The 17,844-nt window shown below is 38.0% G+C and overlaps 1 protein-coding gene across 3 annotated transcripts in view; it reads left to right on the top strand.

The window, feature by feature from the left end:
• ITPR2 (inositol 1,4,5-trisphosphate receptor type 2) overlaps positions 1–17,844 on the top strand; it is a 506,561-nt gene that overhangs the window by 222,754 nt on the left and 265,963 nt on the right. For all 3 annotated transcript variants that reach the window (XM_055280315.2, XM_055280317.2, XM_055280318.2), the window contains exons 27-30: positions 12,834–12,923; positions 13,045–13,170; positions 15,395–15,517; positions 16,159–16,359. In XM_055280315.2, coding sequence (XP_055136290.2) covers positions 12,834–12,923; positions 13,045–13,170; positions 15,395–15,517; positions 16,159–16,359 — 540 coding nt within the window. The remainder of the gene's footprint in view (positions 1–12,833; positions 12,924–13,044; positions 13,171–15,394; positions 15,518–16,158; positions 16,360–17,844) is intronic.

Below are 17,844 nucleotides of genomic sequence, written 5' to 3'. Positions count from 1 at the left end.
CTGTTGAGAAGTTTGCTCTGTTAAATAGTGGTACTTTAACTTTGAAACTCCAATTAAGTTCATGTTAAACTTTATTAGTGAATATATTACTATATAGTACATATCTGTTCATTTCCTTTTTGTATTTTCTCTACCTATGACTTTGTATGGCATATGGATAATTTTTTTAGACTCATCTGAGTCTCTCTTCAAGTCTGTCTTCTTTGCAGTTTTCTCTACCAATTTACTTTTACACTTCAGCCACTATATTTTTTTATACCTGAAATTTCATTTCTTCATACCTGAAATTTCATTTTTTTCAAACCTGAAATTTGAGTTTTTTCAAATATATTTGGTCATTTTTGATCATGCTTTGTTGTTTTCTAATTTTTGTGATTCCCTGTGGCTGTTTTATGGTCTGTATGTAGTAACTCGGAGATCCGATGTACTTGAGATTTTCTTGTTATTCTCACTCATGTTGTGTTTCATTATATTTTTGATCATCTTTGATTATGCGCTCATATCTTTTTTCAAATTGACTTCATTTTTAGAGCAGTTTTAGGTTTAGAGAAAAATTACACAGGAAGCACAGAGTTCCCATATAGTCCCTCTTCTCCTCTCTCTTTTTCTCTGATTGTTAACATCTAGAATAAGTGTGGTACATTCATTATAATTGATAAGCCAATATTGACGCAGTATTTTTAAACTAAAATCCATAATTTATTAAGATTCATTCTTTGTGTTGTTTAGTTATGGGTTTTGACAAATGCATAATGTCATGTATCCACCATTGCAGTGTCAAACAGAATAGCTTCATTGCCGTAAAAATTCTCTGTGCTTCACCTATTTGTCTCTCCCTCTGAAACCCTGAGTCCCTGGCAACCACTGATTTTTTTTCTCTGTAGTTTTGCCTTTTCCAGAATTTCATATAATTGGAATTATATAGTATGTAGCTTTTCCAGACTAGTTTCTTTTACTTAGCAGTATATGTTTAAGTTCTTCTACGTCCTTCTGCAGTTTAATGCCTCATTTTTTGTTATTGCTGAATAGTAGTCCCTTGTATTGTTTATCCATTCACCTATTGAAGGACATCTTGGTTGCTTCCAAATTTTGGCAATTATGAATAAAGCTGCTATAAACATTTGGGTGCGGGTTTTGAGCTCTTATCTTTTGACCTTAGTCCTGGGGTTGACATAGGGTATGTTTTCCTTCTTAGAGTATTTGTGATTGCCTTTGCCTGTTGGCAGGGGGCGCTGCTAGCCTGAGACCACATTACTCCCTTCCTATATACCTATTTTAAGGCAGGAGTTTTGGGTTTAGCTCCCCAAACTAGACACTTGCTCAGAGTTTCCTTAGTCTTTGGGTTGCAGATCTAGTGTTGTCATTTGCCTTCAGGGAAACTTACCTTGTGCCCTTGTTGCTTAGAGCTCTCTGATCAGGTTTCAGGTTACGTTTTTCCCTTAGAAGATGGAGGGTGGGGTCTCTGGGAGTTGTCCTTTGTTTTCTATGGGCCCAGAAATGTACTTAAAATAGGTTTATATCTAAGATCTAGTTGTTTTGTAATAGGAGGGCTCTTTGCAGTTTTAAGTTGGTCATTCTTGCCAAAGTCTTTGGGATGTATTTACTTCAGGTGTTCAGTGATTTTTTATTGTCATGAACCCACATTCTTTGGAACTTTCTATGTGGAATTCCTCTGAGGTCTGTAGTTAAGGCCTTATTGAGATTTTATTTGCCTCTGTGAAGCACTTTGGGACACTACATTCTGTAACCATATTGAACATACCTTTTGGCTTGGGTCTTTTGGGACCCCTTTAGATTGGACATTCTGGTCCCCAGTCTTGAGTGAAAGTGAGCTTGTCTTTGTATATGGGAGCCTCAAGAGAATTTTTTCCCCTCTTTTGCTTTTGATGAGCGCCAAGGCCAAGATAGGAGCCCTTTTGCTCTTCTGTGGGCCATGTCTTTCCCTGATTTATCATTGTGGGTATCACCCTTAGGTCTTCCTGACTCTATGCCAGGGTCTCTGATCAGAACTTCCATCTTGCATGGGATCTGGATTTTGTTTCCTTTTTGCCGTGTGTGTGTGTGTCTGTGTATGATACAGCAAAACTCAGAATCCAGGTTATTAGGTATGGACTGATACCCTCAGAGCCAACAGTGAGTCTAGTGCTTGATTATTGCTCTGAAATTTTTATGTATTTTCAGGGTTTCTGGCCTTGCTACTATAAAGAGATGTTTTAAATATTTTATCAATCACTTTTAGATGTTATACAGGAGGGATTTCTCTGCACTTTATCATTTTCTGTTTGATAATTCTTAACAAGAGACAACTCTTCTTTGTTTTGAGCCTGTGTATTTGTCTCAATAATATCTATTCAAACCTATGCTAGGTTTGGGGCAATGTGAATGGTCACATTTAATGAACTGTCATGTTTCTCTAGAGTAAAATCTTTCTTTCAAATGCTGTGTAAAGTGTATATTTCAGTCCTGTTGCTTTCATGCTAACTTGCCTTTGTGCACACTTGAATTTCTCCTTTCCGTTCTTAAAGTTTGATATCTGGACTCAAATCTCATATTCCACTTGCCCTCAATGAATGAACACACTTCATGAACACCCAAAAAACAGGGTGACAAAGTAGTTGATTAAATACTGAGCTATGTAGTACAGAAAAAGGAGAGGCCAGCGTGGGCCTGATGACTGAAAGAAGGCCTCACTCCGGATTCTGCGCATAGGCCTATTCTGAAGGATTGGGAGGAGTTAGCTAATGTATTCAAGAATAATAAGAGAAATAAAGTTCAAGAATAAGCGATTTGTATTTGCAATGACTGGAAACTGGGAGCCTGTGAAGATTCTTGGGTAGGGAGGTGAGCATACTATTTTGGAAAATTTAGTCTGACAGACTAAATGCTTCAGAAGAACAAGAGGCTGGGTTGGGACACCCATTAAGAGGCTCTTGCACGAATTCAGGTGTGAGCTTCTGAAAGCATGGACTAGTGAAGTAGCAGTAGAAATGTATGCAAATAGGTGGATTGGGAAGCTGGGAGAATGGCACCTATGTAATGGATTAATGTAAGGGGAACAAAAATGAGAAACTATGAAGTTACTAATTTATATACAGCCAAATAATCTGAATTATGCAATAACCCAGCAGCCAAAGATAGTGGCAATGTATTGTAAACAGGATGAAATATATCACAGTATCAATGGAAACAGCCAGTAGCAGGCAGCACACACTCTAGCAGGCCAATACAAACAATACTCCTTTGTTGTTCAGTAAATCTTACAAAGGCTGTAAACACAGCATCATCAGCATTGTTCTAAAACAGCTCATAATGGTCTAACTTTGTGCCTGCTTAGATATCAGAAGACCAGATAACTTTAATGTGATTCTTCATTTTGAGAATAAAAAATATCTCCAATAACATAAAAGTGTGAGGGGAAAAAAAGTTTTTTCCCGCAGTGGTAAATTTGGTATACTCTGTTGACAATAAATGTGAATTGATGGTCTGTCTACTAACACTAAAGAATCTCAGTTTATAATCCAAAATTATACCATTACCATGCTTGATCTCTTATAAATAAGGAGAAGGAGATGGATTTGGTTGTTTATTAAGCCTATTGCATCCCTAGAGCCTAGGAGCTTTATTATCTATTGTATATTATAGTGTTTCCTTTATTAAACTTATCGTCTCTAGCATTAAAAGACTGTACCATCATTTCTGAAAGCTTAAAGGCTAAAATATAACAAGTCGACAATATCAGTAGCATTAGGAGCAATTACTAATTCATCACTTTCAAATATGCGTTGACTTCTAAATATAGGAAGGAGAGATTAACTCAGGAAACCGTATCCGAGTAGGTTAAGTCAGGATTACCCTTTACGTTCATCCACTGCTTTATTTAGGATTGAGAAGCAGGTCACGTGGGCATTGCAGTGCTTCAAAGGAAAGTTCCTCGTGTTGTTTATTTTGATTGTTAATTTTTCTTACAGTGATTTGGTTTCTCTATTTGTGTGTATACCTATATTTATCTCTATATCTATCTACTCACCTATATATGGTTGCCAGCTTCTTTTTCTTTACTTTTTTTTAGAGATGGGTCTCGCTCTGTCACCCAGCTGGAGTGCAGTGGCCCTTTTTAAAAATTTGACTTAGACTGTCACTGATGCAAATTCTCATGCTTAAACTATCAATCTAGTTTTTACTTCAAGGACTATATAGTTCATTTTCAGGTTATTTAATTGGTTCTTTTTCATATCCATCTATTCTAGATTCATATCTGCCTGTTTTTACTTCATACTTATTTTTGTTCTTTTAATGGATGTGTGATGTAAGGAACAGAATTAACTAAAAAATGTCCCTAGGGGCTCACTCTGGGTTGTCTGGACAACGAGGTGGCTGGGACTGTTTTTGCAGATGAGGAGTCCCTTTCTTCCAAGGGGCTGTGTACTGATTTTGGCTTCTCATAGGACCCGTGGCTTTTGCCCCTCAGCAGGAGCAGTCCAGTTTCTATGGGCCATGGGCTAGTGTTCAAAAGATTCCTGTAAACAACAGGCGCTGCTTGGTGCTGTAACAGTTTGTGTGTCCCTTTATTGAGAAGGTTACACTCCAACTTGCCCCATAGGTAGTTACTGTGGTGTTGCGGGGAGTGGTTGCTTGGAAATCTAGACCCATACTATCCAGCAGGGCACCCAGCACTCCTGTGCGGGGAGGTGGGAGGAGGGGGAACCTGTGCCTTCTCTTCTCTTGCTGTTGCTTGGCTTGTAGCCTGTCCTTTCCCTGAAAAGGCTATCCTTCATTATCCATGCTGAGCGATGCTGTGACACCATCCTGAACACTATTGCATGGCACATGGCAACCACAGAGGTACCCACTAGGCATGAGGGATGCTATTCCTCACTATCTCTATGATTATTTTAAACATACCTACTTACAGAGCCTGTCAGAAAAGCTCTTGTTTAGGTTTCACTGGACATGATATAATATTATTATTGAGTTTTTTGGTTGACATTTTTAGTATTAATGTTCCTCATAGGAGTTTGAATTATAGTTTGCAGATTTATCTTAATTATTATTTATTAATTATATTACTTTATTAATTATGAAGTAATTCCTTCCTTCCCTCCCTACCCTCTCTTTCCTTTTCTTCACTGATTTTTCTCTAGTTCTCCCTAGGCACACCTTCCCTATCTGATGGTTTTTCTATTACCTCCACATCTCATTACTTTTTGAAAGCAAAAACTGTATTCCATTCTTTGCCTGCCACTTCTGATCTTTTTTCCTTTGATGAAGCAAGCAAAGTTGCAAATCCCTCTAGAAAGATATATATTAAGAAGGTTCTCCTTTTCCAAGTGTTGGTATGAGATTCTGTGCAGTGGGAAAATAGTTCTACATAAACTTGTTTCTTCAGCCAAACTTGTGACTGATTAGCTGACTTTTGACAGAATCTGGTAGAATGTCTAACCCTGATGGCCTGGGACAGAAGCAGTCCATGTGTTCTAGACAGAATCTTGCAGCTTGACCTGATGAATCAGGGACACGGTGGTAATTTCATGAAGAGCTTTTATTCATTAGTTTTGGACAGTGCTTTTCTGAATTTTCCTTTTATGGAATCTGTTTTCTTGTCTCCAGTTTCTATTTTTGCCTCAGACCTCATTGTATATTTATTTGTTTATATCGTTATACATATTCCCATACTTATGTCTGAGCTAATTCTGCTGAAGGTGATTGTGACAGATGAGTTTCAATTAATAAGCCCCTTCACATGACATACATGTGAAAAATAACTTTTGGTTTATAATAAAATGCTTGTTTTACACATTCTTATCCTATTTGGTTATAATATAAATTCTTAAATATGACAATTATACTTCCAGAATGTGTTATTTGAATTACTTGGTTATTAGATCTTTTTTTATGAGAATTTTTTTCCCTTCTCATTTTCTAACCACGTTTAAATTGATAGTATTTTAGTATAAACTTAGTATTTCCCTTCATGCTATAAATAAGTTACTATCTTTTTTCTTTTAACTTTTCCATTTGTTCTTTTTTTTAGACAGGGTCTTGCTCTGTCATTCAGGCTGGAGTGCAGTGGTGCGATCACAGCTCACTGCAGCCTCGACCTCCTAGGCTCCAGCGATCTTCCCTTAGCTTCCCGAGTAGCTGGGACCATATGTATGCATCACCACGCCTGGCTAATTTTTGTATTTTTTGTAGGGATGGGGTTTCACCATATGGCCCAGGCTGGTCTTGAACTCTTGAGCTCAAGCAACCCACCTGCTTTAGCCTCCCAAAGTGCTGGGATTACAGGTGTGAGCCCCTGCTCCTGTCCTCCACTTGTTCTTAATTCAATACAAGTTGTTAGTGAAGATTCTATGTTCCCATATGGTTTCTTTTTTTCAGCAAGTGGCTAACGAGGAAATAATAGTGACTGATTCATTCAAATCAGATAATACATTTGTTTTTAGATCAGGCAACAACATTTCTGTAATGATTTCTTGGGGGAACAATTGAGTGTAAAAGGCAGTGCTGATTCGTCACTCTCACACATATCATGCATACACCCTCCTTCTCACAACCACGTCCCGGGTGAGCTATAACCCTATTGTGACTAGGGAAGCTTCCTTCATACAATGTATCAGTATCAAAGTCAGTCTCTAAGGGTTCTATTATGTTGCTGTTTTCACTTCCTATACAGTGCTTTGTATGCCATTCTGTTGACCAAAAGGTTCCCCATGCTTTCTACATTTTATATAATACTGGTTGACTTTTTAGCCATCCCTGGAGTTACATCAGAAAATTTCTGGGACATATTGCTGTATGATAATAGGTTCCTGATGTGTTTTTTGTTTTTTGTTTAAATTTAAAAGTAAACTTTAATGTCAAAACTGCAAACTTGGGGAGCGCAGAAAGATCACACAAGGCTGCCACTTCACACACTTGGAGGGTTGCACAGCGGCCGGGCAGAGGGGCCCCTCACTTCACAGACGGTGGGGCGGCCAGGCAGAGGCCCTCCTCTCTTCCCAGTTGGGCGGCCAAGCAGAGGGACTCCTCACTTCATAGACTGTGGGGCGGCCAGGCAGAGGCGCTCCTCTCTTCCCAGCGAGTAGGGCGGCCAAGCAGAGGGGCTCCTCACTTCACAGACTGGGGGGCGGCCAGGCAGAGGCGCACCTCACTTCACAGACAGTGGGGCTGCCGGGCAGAGACCCTCCTCACTTCCCAGACGGTGGGGGGCCCGGGGAGAGGCGCTCCTCACTAGGTTCCTGGTGTGTTCTTATGAAAGCAGTTAGTAGTTACATTAAACATTTCCAGTTTTTCCTAATACCTGTCTAAGCAAAGATGCTGCACCCAAGTGGCACGAACTTTTTTTGTTAACTTATTTATCAGAGATGCAGATTGTAAAGGAGATTTGGGTTGTGTGCTAGAACATCAGGTTAAATATTATCAAATACTAACTAAAATGACATCAAATGAGTCAGAAAAATGCCATTATTTTATTTATTTAGTTTTTTGAGACAGAGTCTTGCTCTGTCGCCCAGGCTGGAGTCCAGTGGCGCGATCTCGGCTCACTGCGAGCTCCGCCTCCCGGATTCCCGCCATTCTCCTGCCTCAGCCTCCCGAGTAGCTGGGACTATAGGCGCCCGCCACCACGCCTGGCTAATTTTTTTGTATTTTTTAGTAGAGACGGGGTTTCACTGTGTTCGCCAGGATGGTCTCAATCTCCTGACCTCGTGATTCACCCGCCTCAGCCTCCCAAAGTGCTGGGATTACAGGCGTCAGTCACCGTGCCCGGCCGCCATTATTTTATTCGTCTTGGGACGGAGCGAAAGGAAAAAAGGTTTGGGGTAAGGTTATGAATATGTAGGTATTCTCTAGAAGGGTAGAGCTTTGTCCCTGACTTGAGGAAACATCTAGAAGGAAGTTATCTGCAAGTAATGCTGGTCACAGCCTCTTCTGCCCATTGTGGATTTTGAATCAAGCCTTCAAGCAGCCTTAGGTGCTTCCCAGGGAAGCAGAAACCGACAACCATGATACCAAGATCGTCCAAAGTAGCTTTCCAGGCAAGGTCATAGAAGTTGATCTAGGGTGATATCTTCCTAAATGACTAGTATATGATGTTATCATTAGATGGGAGAGAGAAACACGTACCTCCTTATCCCACAGAGGGTTATTCAGTTATCTGAAAGAGGCAATATTTATTCTGAACAGCTTCAACTACATTATAATCTGTAATCTGATTGGCGAATCAAATATAGAAGACCGGTTATTAAATTTTTTTTTTTTGCATGTTTTGAAGGGAGGTGAGGATGGAAGAAGGAACGCATTTGGCACCTGAAGTTGGGGGGGAGGGTGGCTGGTTTATGGTGCCACTGACTGGTTTAAAGAATGGTTACACCAGAGAAGACTACCAGTACAGATGGTGCGCAGAAGGCCTTGCAGTCTTGCTGACTTGGCAACTTTGCTGAGGATGGACCTCCTTAAACTTCAGTGGGATAGGGATAAATAGAAGGCATGCACCAAGCTATTTTAATCATGCAGCTGCAGATGTAGGCAGCTCTACATTGTAGGATTTGGAAAATTCTATTTTTAAAAGCATGATTGCCCTTGGTTAAATTAAGGAGCTGGATTCCCATTAATCAGTGCCAGTATTTATTTATTTATTGAGATGGGTCTCACTCTGTTGCCCAGGCTGGAGTGATTAGCACAATCATAGCTCACTACAGCCTCAAACTCTTGGCTCAAGTGATCCTCCTGCCTCAGCTTCCTGAGTAGCTAGGGCTATGGGTGAGCCCACCATGCCCAACTAATAATTTTTTTTTTATTTTTTATAGAGACAGAGTCTTTCTATGTGGCCCAGGCTAACCTCAAACTCCTGGCCTCAAGAAGTCCTCCCACCTTGGCCTCCCAAAGTATAGGGGTTATAGGCATGAGTCATCATACCTAGCCAGTGCTAAAATTTAGTTTACCATATAGTTCATATAATATTACTTTCTTGTATCATTTTTGCTATTGATATAAAAGTTTCCTTGCCTGATGCAAAAAAAAAGGGAGAAACTATCTTTAGAACCAATATTCACTCTTTGTGTCTCTGCCTAGAACCCTGATGCCACCCAATTTCTAGACTATCCTTGGTCTCTTATTTTTGAACCTACTGTTTTATGTTATGGTATATACTATGTAATTAAAAATATAGCTACCACTAAAATCACTGAACTAAGCTGTTTCCCGTATTCTATTGGGGGAATAAATTTAGGTTCTCCAGACGATAGGAAGCAGTTACAATAAAATGCAAGGACGTTTGGAGCATCGTATTTATTTTTCATCACTATTGTCAAAAGGATCATTTGGAGATGTGCTACAAGCCCAATACTCTTCTAAGTGTCACACTTTTTTTTTTTTCTAGGCCCATTCAGCTCTGGGATGCTGCATAAGTCATACTTCTACATTTTTCACTTTTCTAATCTTTTGTCATTAAAATAAATTCAGGGTTTTGTAGATTAGGCAGTGACGTAGGGCTAAAGTTTATAGAATGTAAAGCATTGTATAAGACGTGAAGAATACAGCCAATTTCAGCTCTTTCAGAAGGAAAACTTTTGGAGCACCTTTATTTAGACCATTTTGGCATCAGAATTAGAAAACAAAACCTAATTGTAGTTATATAGTTTACATATTTCTTAAATTACCCTGATGACTGCTTTGGAATCATCCAGATGTTCCATGGGTTTTTGTTCAATTTAATTAAATTGAATTATTTTCTGAAATTAAAAGGAGTTGTTTGTTGAATTTTCCAATGTTGCTGCCTTTTGTTGACTGCTAGCAATTTTAAATTAAAATCATTATTTTTCATAATTCCCACACATACAGAGTTTGGCATTGTCTATATCTTCACCTGGGCTGAACTAAAGAGCATAACTTTTTGTAATGTAGTACATTTTACCTAAGATTACTTTTCTTAAAACAAGACAGTTGCTTTTTCTTCAGATTATTGCTTGAAAAACGGGCTTAAGGATATCTACCAAAGCTTGCCCTGCCTTTTTAACAGCTTTCTTTAAAGTTGACATATATCAAAAATATCTCTTTTCTAACTAAGGAGCTTTGTCAATCTTTAGAGCTGGTAACGTCTTAATCCTGGTTTGTGGTACAAGTGTGTGTGTTTGTGTGTATATGTTTTAGTATTTCTTCTCTTACAGAAAAAAAAGAAATGGCCTTTTAAAAATCCAGCCTTCACCTTTGTGATCAGAAAAAGGAAATCTAATTATATTTCTAGCGTTTGCAGTTTCTACTTCTCATCAATTAATTATTTTTGCTATCAAATGGAAAATCTGTTTGTTTCGTACTCTGACCTCTAGCCTCTTTCCATCTAAATAGTTTTCATTCGTCTTAGCCACTGGGTTGTGTTTTCTCTTCTACATTGTCTTTACTTTTATATATAGTTTAACACTTTCTCATATACATATACATACACATATAGAGAGAGAGATAGAGAGAGAGACTGAGTCATGCTCTGTCGCCCAGGCTGCAGTGCAGTGGTGCGATCTCGGCTCACTGCCACCTCCGCCTCTCAGGTTCAAGCGATTCTCCTGCCTCAGCCTCCCGAGTAGCTGGGATTGCAGGCACCCACCACCACACCCAGCTAATTTTTGTATTTTTAGTAGAGATGGGCCAGACTGGCCAGACTGGTCTCGAACTCCTGACCTTGTGATCCACCCGCCTTGGCCTCCCAAAGTGCTGGGATTACAGGTGTGAGCCACTGCGCCCGGCCTCTCCTATAATTTTTAAGATTCACTTCATGGTTAATGTCTTGCAGGTAATATCCTGCATTCTTTTCTCTCTTTTATTTACCTGAAGTGGTGGTTGGACTGCTTTCATTTCTGTCCAGATATTCATTATGATAGCTAGGTGATATAGCTCTGGAGTCTAACTTAGTAATGTTTTCAGGGCTTTCAGTGTTTGGATCTTTTACTTTTTGCATTTCCAATTCTAGTGAGTATGAGTGACAAGTGGTCAGCAAGGTAGAAGCTAAGAGATGAGAAAGTCATTAAAGGGTAGAAACTGCTGGTGTACAAGAAACAGGGATGAAGCAGGGAGAGGAGGAAGAGGAGATGGAATTTTTGAATTCATGCATCAAAAATTTTGTTCTCTGAGACAGTGGGGAAGATAGACAGGTTTGTGGGTATCACTGGAAATTTTTGGATGGAAAAGAGAAAGTGTCCATGTAGAGGCATTTCTGTCTACTCAGTAAAATGGGAGGAGGAGGTCACTTGTTAAAGTGAAGTTGAGACTGGGAGCCTCAGGACAATATTTGCCAGAAAAGAAGCAAAAGAAAAATATAAAGCTGAGTGGGGAGTGTGCTGGCTCAGCGTGGATTAAGTTGCTCTGCTGCTTGAAACCTTTTATCAGAATTGTTTGATTAGCAAGGAAAGTGTTTTTTTTTCTTTCTTGATGTTTATTAATTTTGTGATTTGTCCTGGAGCACAGTAGGAGAAACAACTTGGGACTAATAAATCATATCAATTGGCCTCATGTATCTTTGTAACTTTTTCCTGAGCTTAAACTAGGGTCCCCTTCAACTGCGAGTGCCTAACACCATCATTATAGTCAGGAGTTTAGGGTGTTTTGGACCCACATTGAACTTGACATTCCTCCCAAATGCAATTTTGCATAGATTGTAAATGAAGGAGGCCATCAGCCCCACTCTGATTGCGCAGTCTTTGCAATGGACCCTGTCAGTTCTTGCTGTTTTCCATATAACTAGTGTGCTTTTCTTGCTGCAGTACCTTTGGCTAAGCTGACTTCTTCTTCACCTGGCAAAGCTTTTCCCTGCTCATTTAAACATCCTTTATGCCTAACTAGACAGTTTTCATCCTTCTAGACCTTGCCTTAAACTTGACCTCCTTCGTAAACTTGTCTAAAGCTGCAGCTGTTCTCTTTCTTTCTCTGAATAGTGAATTCTGCCCAGTTCAAATCTTTATTTATATATTTTTCCCTGTTTTCTTAGGTAGACTGTAATTTTCTTGTGAGAAGGACCATATCTGCTATGTATCTCTTTTAGATCTGTTCACCATAGTCTAGTACCAGGTGTGCATGACATCTTCATAAATGTTTGGAGTGGAATTGTTTGTCACTGGTGTTTGATTTTCATAAGGTGACACCAGTAGTTGATGTTTCAAATATGTCCACTCCCCATATTTGCGATGCTACAGAAAATAGTTATTATAATTAAGTATTTTTGGTGTTTCAGGTTTTCTTAATAAGCTTTATTAATTTGGTAATTTAAACATTTTATTTTAATTTGCTTTTTATTTTTCTCTCTTCATTTTCATGGTTCTGTATGTTGGCCCCGAGTTGTGACTCTTAAGGATGCCATGGTAACCTGTCAGAGAATTGTTGTGTTAAGTTGTTCTTTGCTCCCTTCTCTGAGATGTGCTCAGCTATGATGATCTGCTCCACCACTCTTTTTCTTGCAGTTCATGCCTAGTGATTAAATTATATCTTTTATGCCCTGTATTTTCACTATTTCTTCTCATATAGGCAATATAAAGCCACAACATGTCTGAGATATATATGTCTCATATGGATATGCACTAATAATATGTATGAAAACTTTACAGTTTAGCTCATAATTACAGGTCATTCCAGTTAACTTGTCATTGGGTTCTCACTGGGTAGCGGTAATTTGCATGGCTCAATCAAGCCAAGGAACTTTCTATGCAATAAAAAAGTACAAAAGAGACATAATTTGAATAATAGATTTATTACAAAATAGTTACAAAATATACTTATTATTTAATACAAAAGAAATAAGTTTACCACAAAGCTACAAATGGCATAAAAGTACATATTTGTGTTCCTTTTAGGAATCGAACATTTTAAGTCCAGTGCAGGATGGAACAAAGAAACCTCAGATTGACAGCAACAAGAGCAATAACTACCGGATTGTAAAGGAGGTCAGCAGATACAAAATATTCTTATATAGGTTTATATTTGCATGCCAAATAAGTTTTGCTCATATATTATACTTAATATTGTTATTTGTTATATTTGATACTTTCCCTCTTCTTTTTAAAGATTTTGATCAGGCTAAGTAAACTCTGTGTGCAGAATAAAAAGTGTCGGAATCAACATCAACGATTACTGAAAAATATGGGGGCACATTCGGTGGTGTTGGATCTTCTGCAGATACCCTACGAAAAGGTTAGTCCTGGTTATTTTTTGTTCTTTAGCTTTTTATTTTGATACAATTTCAAATGTTTTGCAAAGTTCCAAGAAATTTTTTTTCTTAATTATTTTAGAATAAATCACCCACAAGGTGCCCCATCATCCCTGAGCCCTTTTGTGTATGTTTCCTACAAACAAGAGTACACTACCATGTCACCACACTAGCACCTTCCAAATCAGGAAAGAGCAAGGCACTTTACTGCCACCTAGTCCCTACACACTACTCAGATTTCTCCCATTGTCCCAGTTGTTTTCGGCTTGAAAAAAAGATCCCCTTCAGAATCATGCGCTGTTTGTTGCCATGTTTATTTAAATCTCTTCATGCAGGAACTCCCATGACGTTGACACTCTTGAAAATAGCCAGTTATTTTGAAGGATGTCCCTTAATGTGGATCATCTGATGTTTTCTCGTGATTAATACAGTTATGCATCTTTGGCAGGAATGTAACCGGAGTGACACTGTGTTTGTCTCATTGCTTCCTATTTGTTGGTGCACGATTTTGATTTGTCCCATGTCTGATGATGTTCACTTTGATCAATTGATTGAGGTTGTGTCTGCCAGGCTTCTCTGATTTTCCCTTTGTAATTCCCTTGTAATTAATAAGTATTTTGTGGAGCAGTTCTGTGAAACTAAGTAAATATCCCATTCTTCATCACACTTTCAACTTATTCATTTATTGTGTTTATTTTTATCAGTATGGGTTTGTATATGTTCATTTTATTCAATAGGTTATAAAGTGTTCTATCATTATTTATTTTGATTTCTAGATTGTCTCAGATTTGACCAGTGGAGTTCCTTTGAGCTAGATTGTCTGTCTTCTAACATTCCCCCCAGCATTCTTTGATTACTTCCTTGCTTTCTGGCACAATAAAATGTTCCAGGCTCATCTTGTATTCTTCTTGCTTCAACTCTAGAATCAGCCATTTCTTCAAGAAGCCCCATTTCCATTTGGTGGGAAATGGTATTTAGGAGCAAAGTTCTGAGGACTGAGTGTGCTTATTGCTTCGGGGTGTTGCCCCCATAGGCCCTCTAAATAGGCAAGACTAGGGAATATGCATATGTGTGGGTGCATGTAGAAATTTATTTAATATTAATATAAAATACCACTGAAAACATGAGTCCATCTGAATTCCTAACAATGCCCACATGACAAATGGTACAGTCAACTACACGGGGGAATTTTAGGTAGTTTCACTCATACTGTCACAAGACCACTTTTAAGATGACAAATTTGCTTCTCTGTGAATTTTGAGACTTAAGTTTCTTGTTAAGATTCTTATAACCAAATGATAGTAGTTTAGTATAGGACTTTGGAAAATGGCAATGAATAAGGATATTCATTATTAAGAGTGTTTAGAAAGAGGGGGACAAAAAGGAGGAGAAAATAGAAGAGAAAGCAAAGAGGAAAAGAAAAAGAAATAGGTGGCAATAATAGACAAGGTAAATAGCAAAAGGAAGGGACAGAGAGATTGGAGAGAGGAAGAACTGAGATGAGTGAGTAATAAATATATATATACAGAGAAGATTGACAGAATGGAGGAAGAGAGGAAGTTTGAATGGAGAGGAAATGGAGTGAGAGCAGAGCAGGAGAAAAGGGGACGGGAGCAGAAGAAATAATAGATGGGACAAGAGGAGAAGAAGAGAGGAGATGGAATAGACGTGGGAGAAAGAGTAGGAAGGAAGATATATGAGAGAGTGAAATAGAATAGGGAAAGAGAGACAAAGAAGAAGAGAAGCAGAATGATGGAGATATAGGCATACTGCAAAATGAGACATTTAAAGGAGGGGAAGAATTATGGGGACTGGAGGGAGGAGAAACAGAAAAGAGAGAGGAAAGGAGGACAGAGGAGGTGTGGAGATGAAGCAGAGAAGGAGAAGGTGGCTATGTACAGAGATGGGGAAATGTGGTGGACAATTGGAAAGATTGGGGAGAGAGAAGGGCTGTGAAACGAAGGGGACATTGGAAGAGTAGAGCAGTATAGAATCAGGAGGAATAACAAAGAGATGGTGAGAAGGATCTAGAAAACAGAAGGGGGCAGAAGGGGAAACTGGGAGAGGTGTGAAACATAAAGGACACAGAGAAAGGAGAACAAAGATGGGCAGAGAGAAAAATGGTATATGGGTAAAAGGATAGATTTTTGCATAACATTTGCAGTCTCCTATGTTCATTTCTATCATGTGCCATTCTTTAACTTACAGAATGATGAAAAGATGAATGAAGTAATGAATCTAGCCCATACATTTCTGCAGAATTTCTGTCGAGGAAATCCACAGAATCAAGTTCTTCTTCATAAACATCTGAATTTGTTTTTAACTCCAGGTGTAAGTATTTTAGTGGCTTCTAATATTTCTAGTAAAGTGTGCATCAAATTTGTCTTAGTAACATTCATGAAGAGAATTTTGTTACACTTCATTGCTTCATTTTTTTTTCCTTGTGGAAATTCTCTCTCCAAAAGTGAATATCTTTTTTTTTTTCATTAAGGAAACTTTTAAAGAACTTGAAAAATTGCACAAGTTTTACATGCAAATGACAACATCTTTTATATGTGTGTAGTTAAATGTTGGGGAAAAGATATGGTAGAACAAAGAACTAACCCACAATACCATGAGTAAGGTAAATATGGAAAACTCAGAGGTGGAGTTTGCCCTTGTCTGTAAAATGTGTTTGAGCAGATTTTATGGAAGACCTAATTTTGAATTCATAATTAATCTCAAGAATACTGTTGCCAATATGTTGCACTTTATGATAATAAGCTCCTTTCTCCAACTAAATTCCTCTGTGAGCTCAGTTTTCTTTTAATGGTTAATGATCTCATTGCATTTTTTGAAAGACATGCACAGAAAATTCACTGTGGCTTCGTATAAAATATAAAACTGATCACAAGCAGGGCAATTAGTCTAAGTACCGTAGAATGGAAAATTGATCTTGTCAGAATTACAAGGGCATGTTTGTCTGTGTTTAGCTCCTTGAAGCAGAAACCATGCGGCACATCTTCATGAACAATTACCATCTGTGCAACGAAATTAGCGAGAGAGTTGTACAGCACTTTGTGCACTGCATTGAGACACATGGCCGCCACGTGGAGTACCTGAGGTTTTTGCAAACAATTGTAAAAGCAGATGGTAAATATGTGAAGAAATGCCAGGATATGGTAATGACAGAGGTATGTTCTCAATTTGCCTTTTATCAGCTTCACATAAACAGTATGTTCAAATATGTATTTTCTATTACAGTGAAAAAGCCCCCAGCAACATAGGTTTCGAAAATTATTTAATTTAATCATGACTACTCAAGTGCAAATATATTTTGCTTTAATCTAGTGAAGCAACATATCTTAAGTTGGTTTTATGATTTTTCTGAGTTTATTTTTCTTTTTGACCTATAATGAATTTGTGTATTTTAAATAATGGGTAAAATCCTATGAAATGTTATCGATTGTTTGGAATGAAAGTGACAAAATTTTATATTTTTAAGTTTCCAATGATATAAGAAAGACAGATTAAACTGTGCTTTTCCAGTGCCTTTATTGCTCTGTTTCTGAAATATAGAATGGGTGTTCTCTGCTGCTATTTGCAGAAAGCTTTGAAGAGAATCGAACTAAGTAATACAAACTACCCAACAGTGATTTTTTTTACAACATGTGGAAACTTACTGTTTAGAGTAAGTTATAAATTTCAGCAAATGAATAGATGAAGGTATTTCATTTCTTTATTTGCCTATTTCATGTTTATGTTTGACATTGAGTGATATTTATGTAATGAGTAAGTTACTAGGAAGCAAGTATGATACATTGGAGAAGTAGCAGCTTAAAGAGCCCATTGATTAAATCACCGCTCTGTGACCAAATGGTTCTCTAGTGGCCCATATGGGTTAAGGGAGCTTCCACCCATGGCTACCAAACAGTTACATGGTAGATTTTTATTGGTTTCTGGGCATTTTCATTATGATATACCTTAAATTTGGGAATGGAGGAGATTTCCATAATGATTCAAGGAGTCCCTCCTGCTACTTAGAAATCTTAAATTTAGCTTAAAGCCTTGAATTTTTAAATGTAAATTATTGTTATTAAACATTTTAAGGAACATTTTAAGCTTGGAAAATGCACCTTTTTCGTATCTGCATTTGCCTTCACATTAGCCCTTCATTGTCTGGAAATGTGAGAACTAAAGGATTTTGTGTTATGATCAGCAAGGAAAGAATTAGAATGGGGAAGCAGCAACAGTGAAACCATCCCTGTAATACTGTTGGGTGAAGTGTTTCTGTGCACAAAGAAGTATTTGTAATATTATGTTAATATATAATACATACTTTTGATACAAATACATTCTCTTTCAACAACACTTTCAAAGTAAGCCAACTAATTGGCTTATAGATTTAAATATGTTGTCACTTTAAATATAATACATAGAGAAAAAAATTGTATGTCCTTAGTTACCCACCAACCTATCTCACGCTGGGGTTAGAAAATTGGTACTGATAATAGACAGTAAGATATTATGGAGCTTGAGCAACAAAACTGCCACCTGATGGAATTTTCTACTAAAATTACATAAACAAAATGTGAAGGAAAATTTATGTCCTAAAAGCCCCTACCTATTCATATCTTTGTTTCTCTCGGGTTTTTGGTCTTAGTTTTCTGCTTATTTCT

Source organism: Symphalangus syndactylus, chromosome 5, assembly GCF_028878055.3.
Source record: "Symphalangus syndactylus isolate Jambi chromosome 5, NHGRI_mSymSyn1-v2.1_pri, whole genome shotgun sequence".
Classification (NCBI taxonomy): domain Eukaryota; kingdom Metazoa; phylum Chordata; class Mammalia; order Primates; family Hylobatidae; genus Symphalangus; species Symphalangus syndactylus.
Note: the sequence above shows the minus strand (reverse complement) of the source record. Positions and strands in the feature narration are given on the sequence as shown.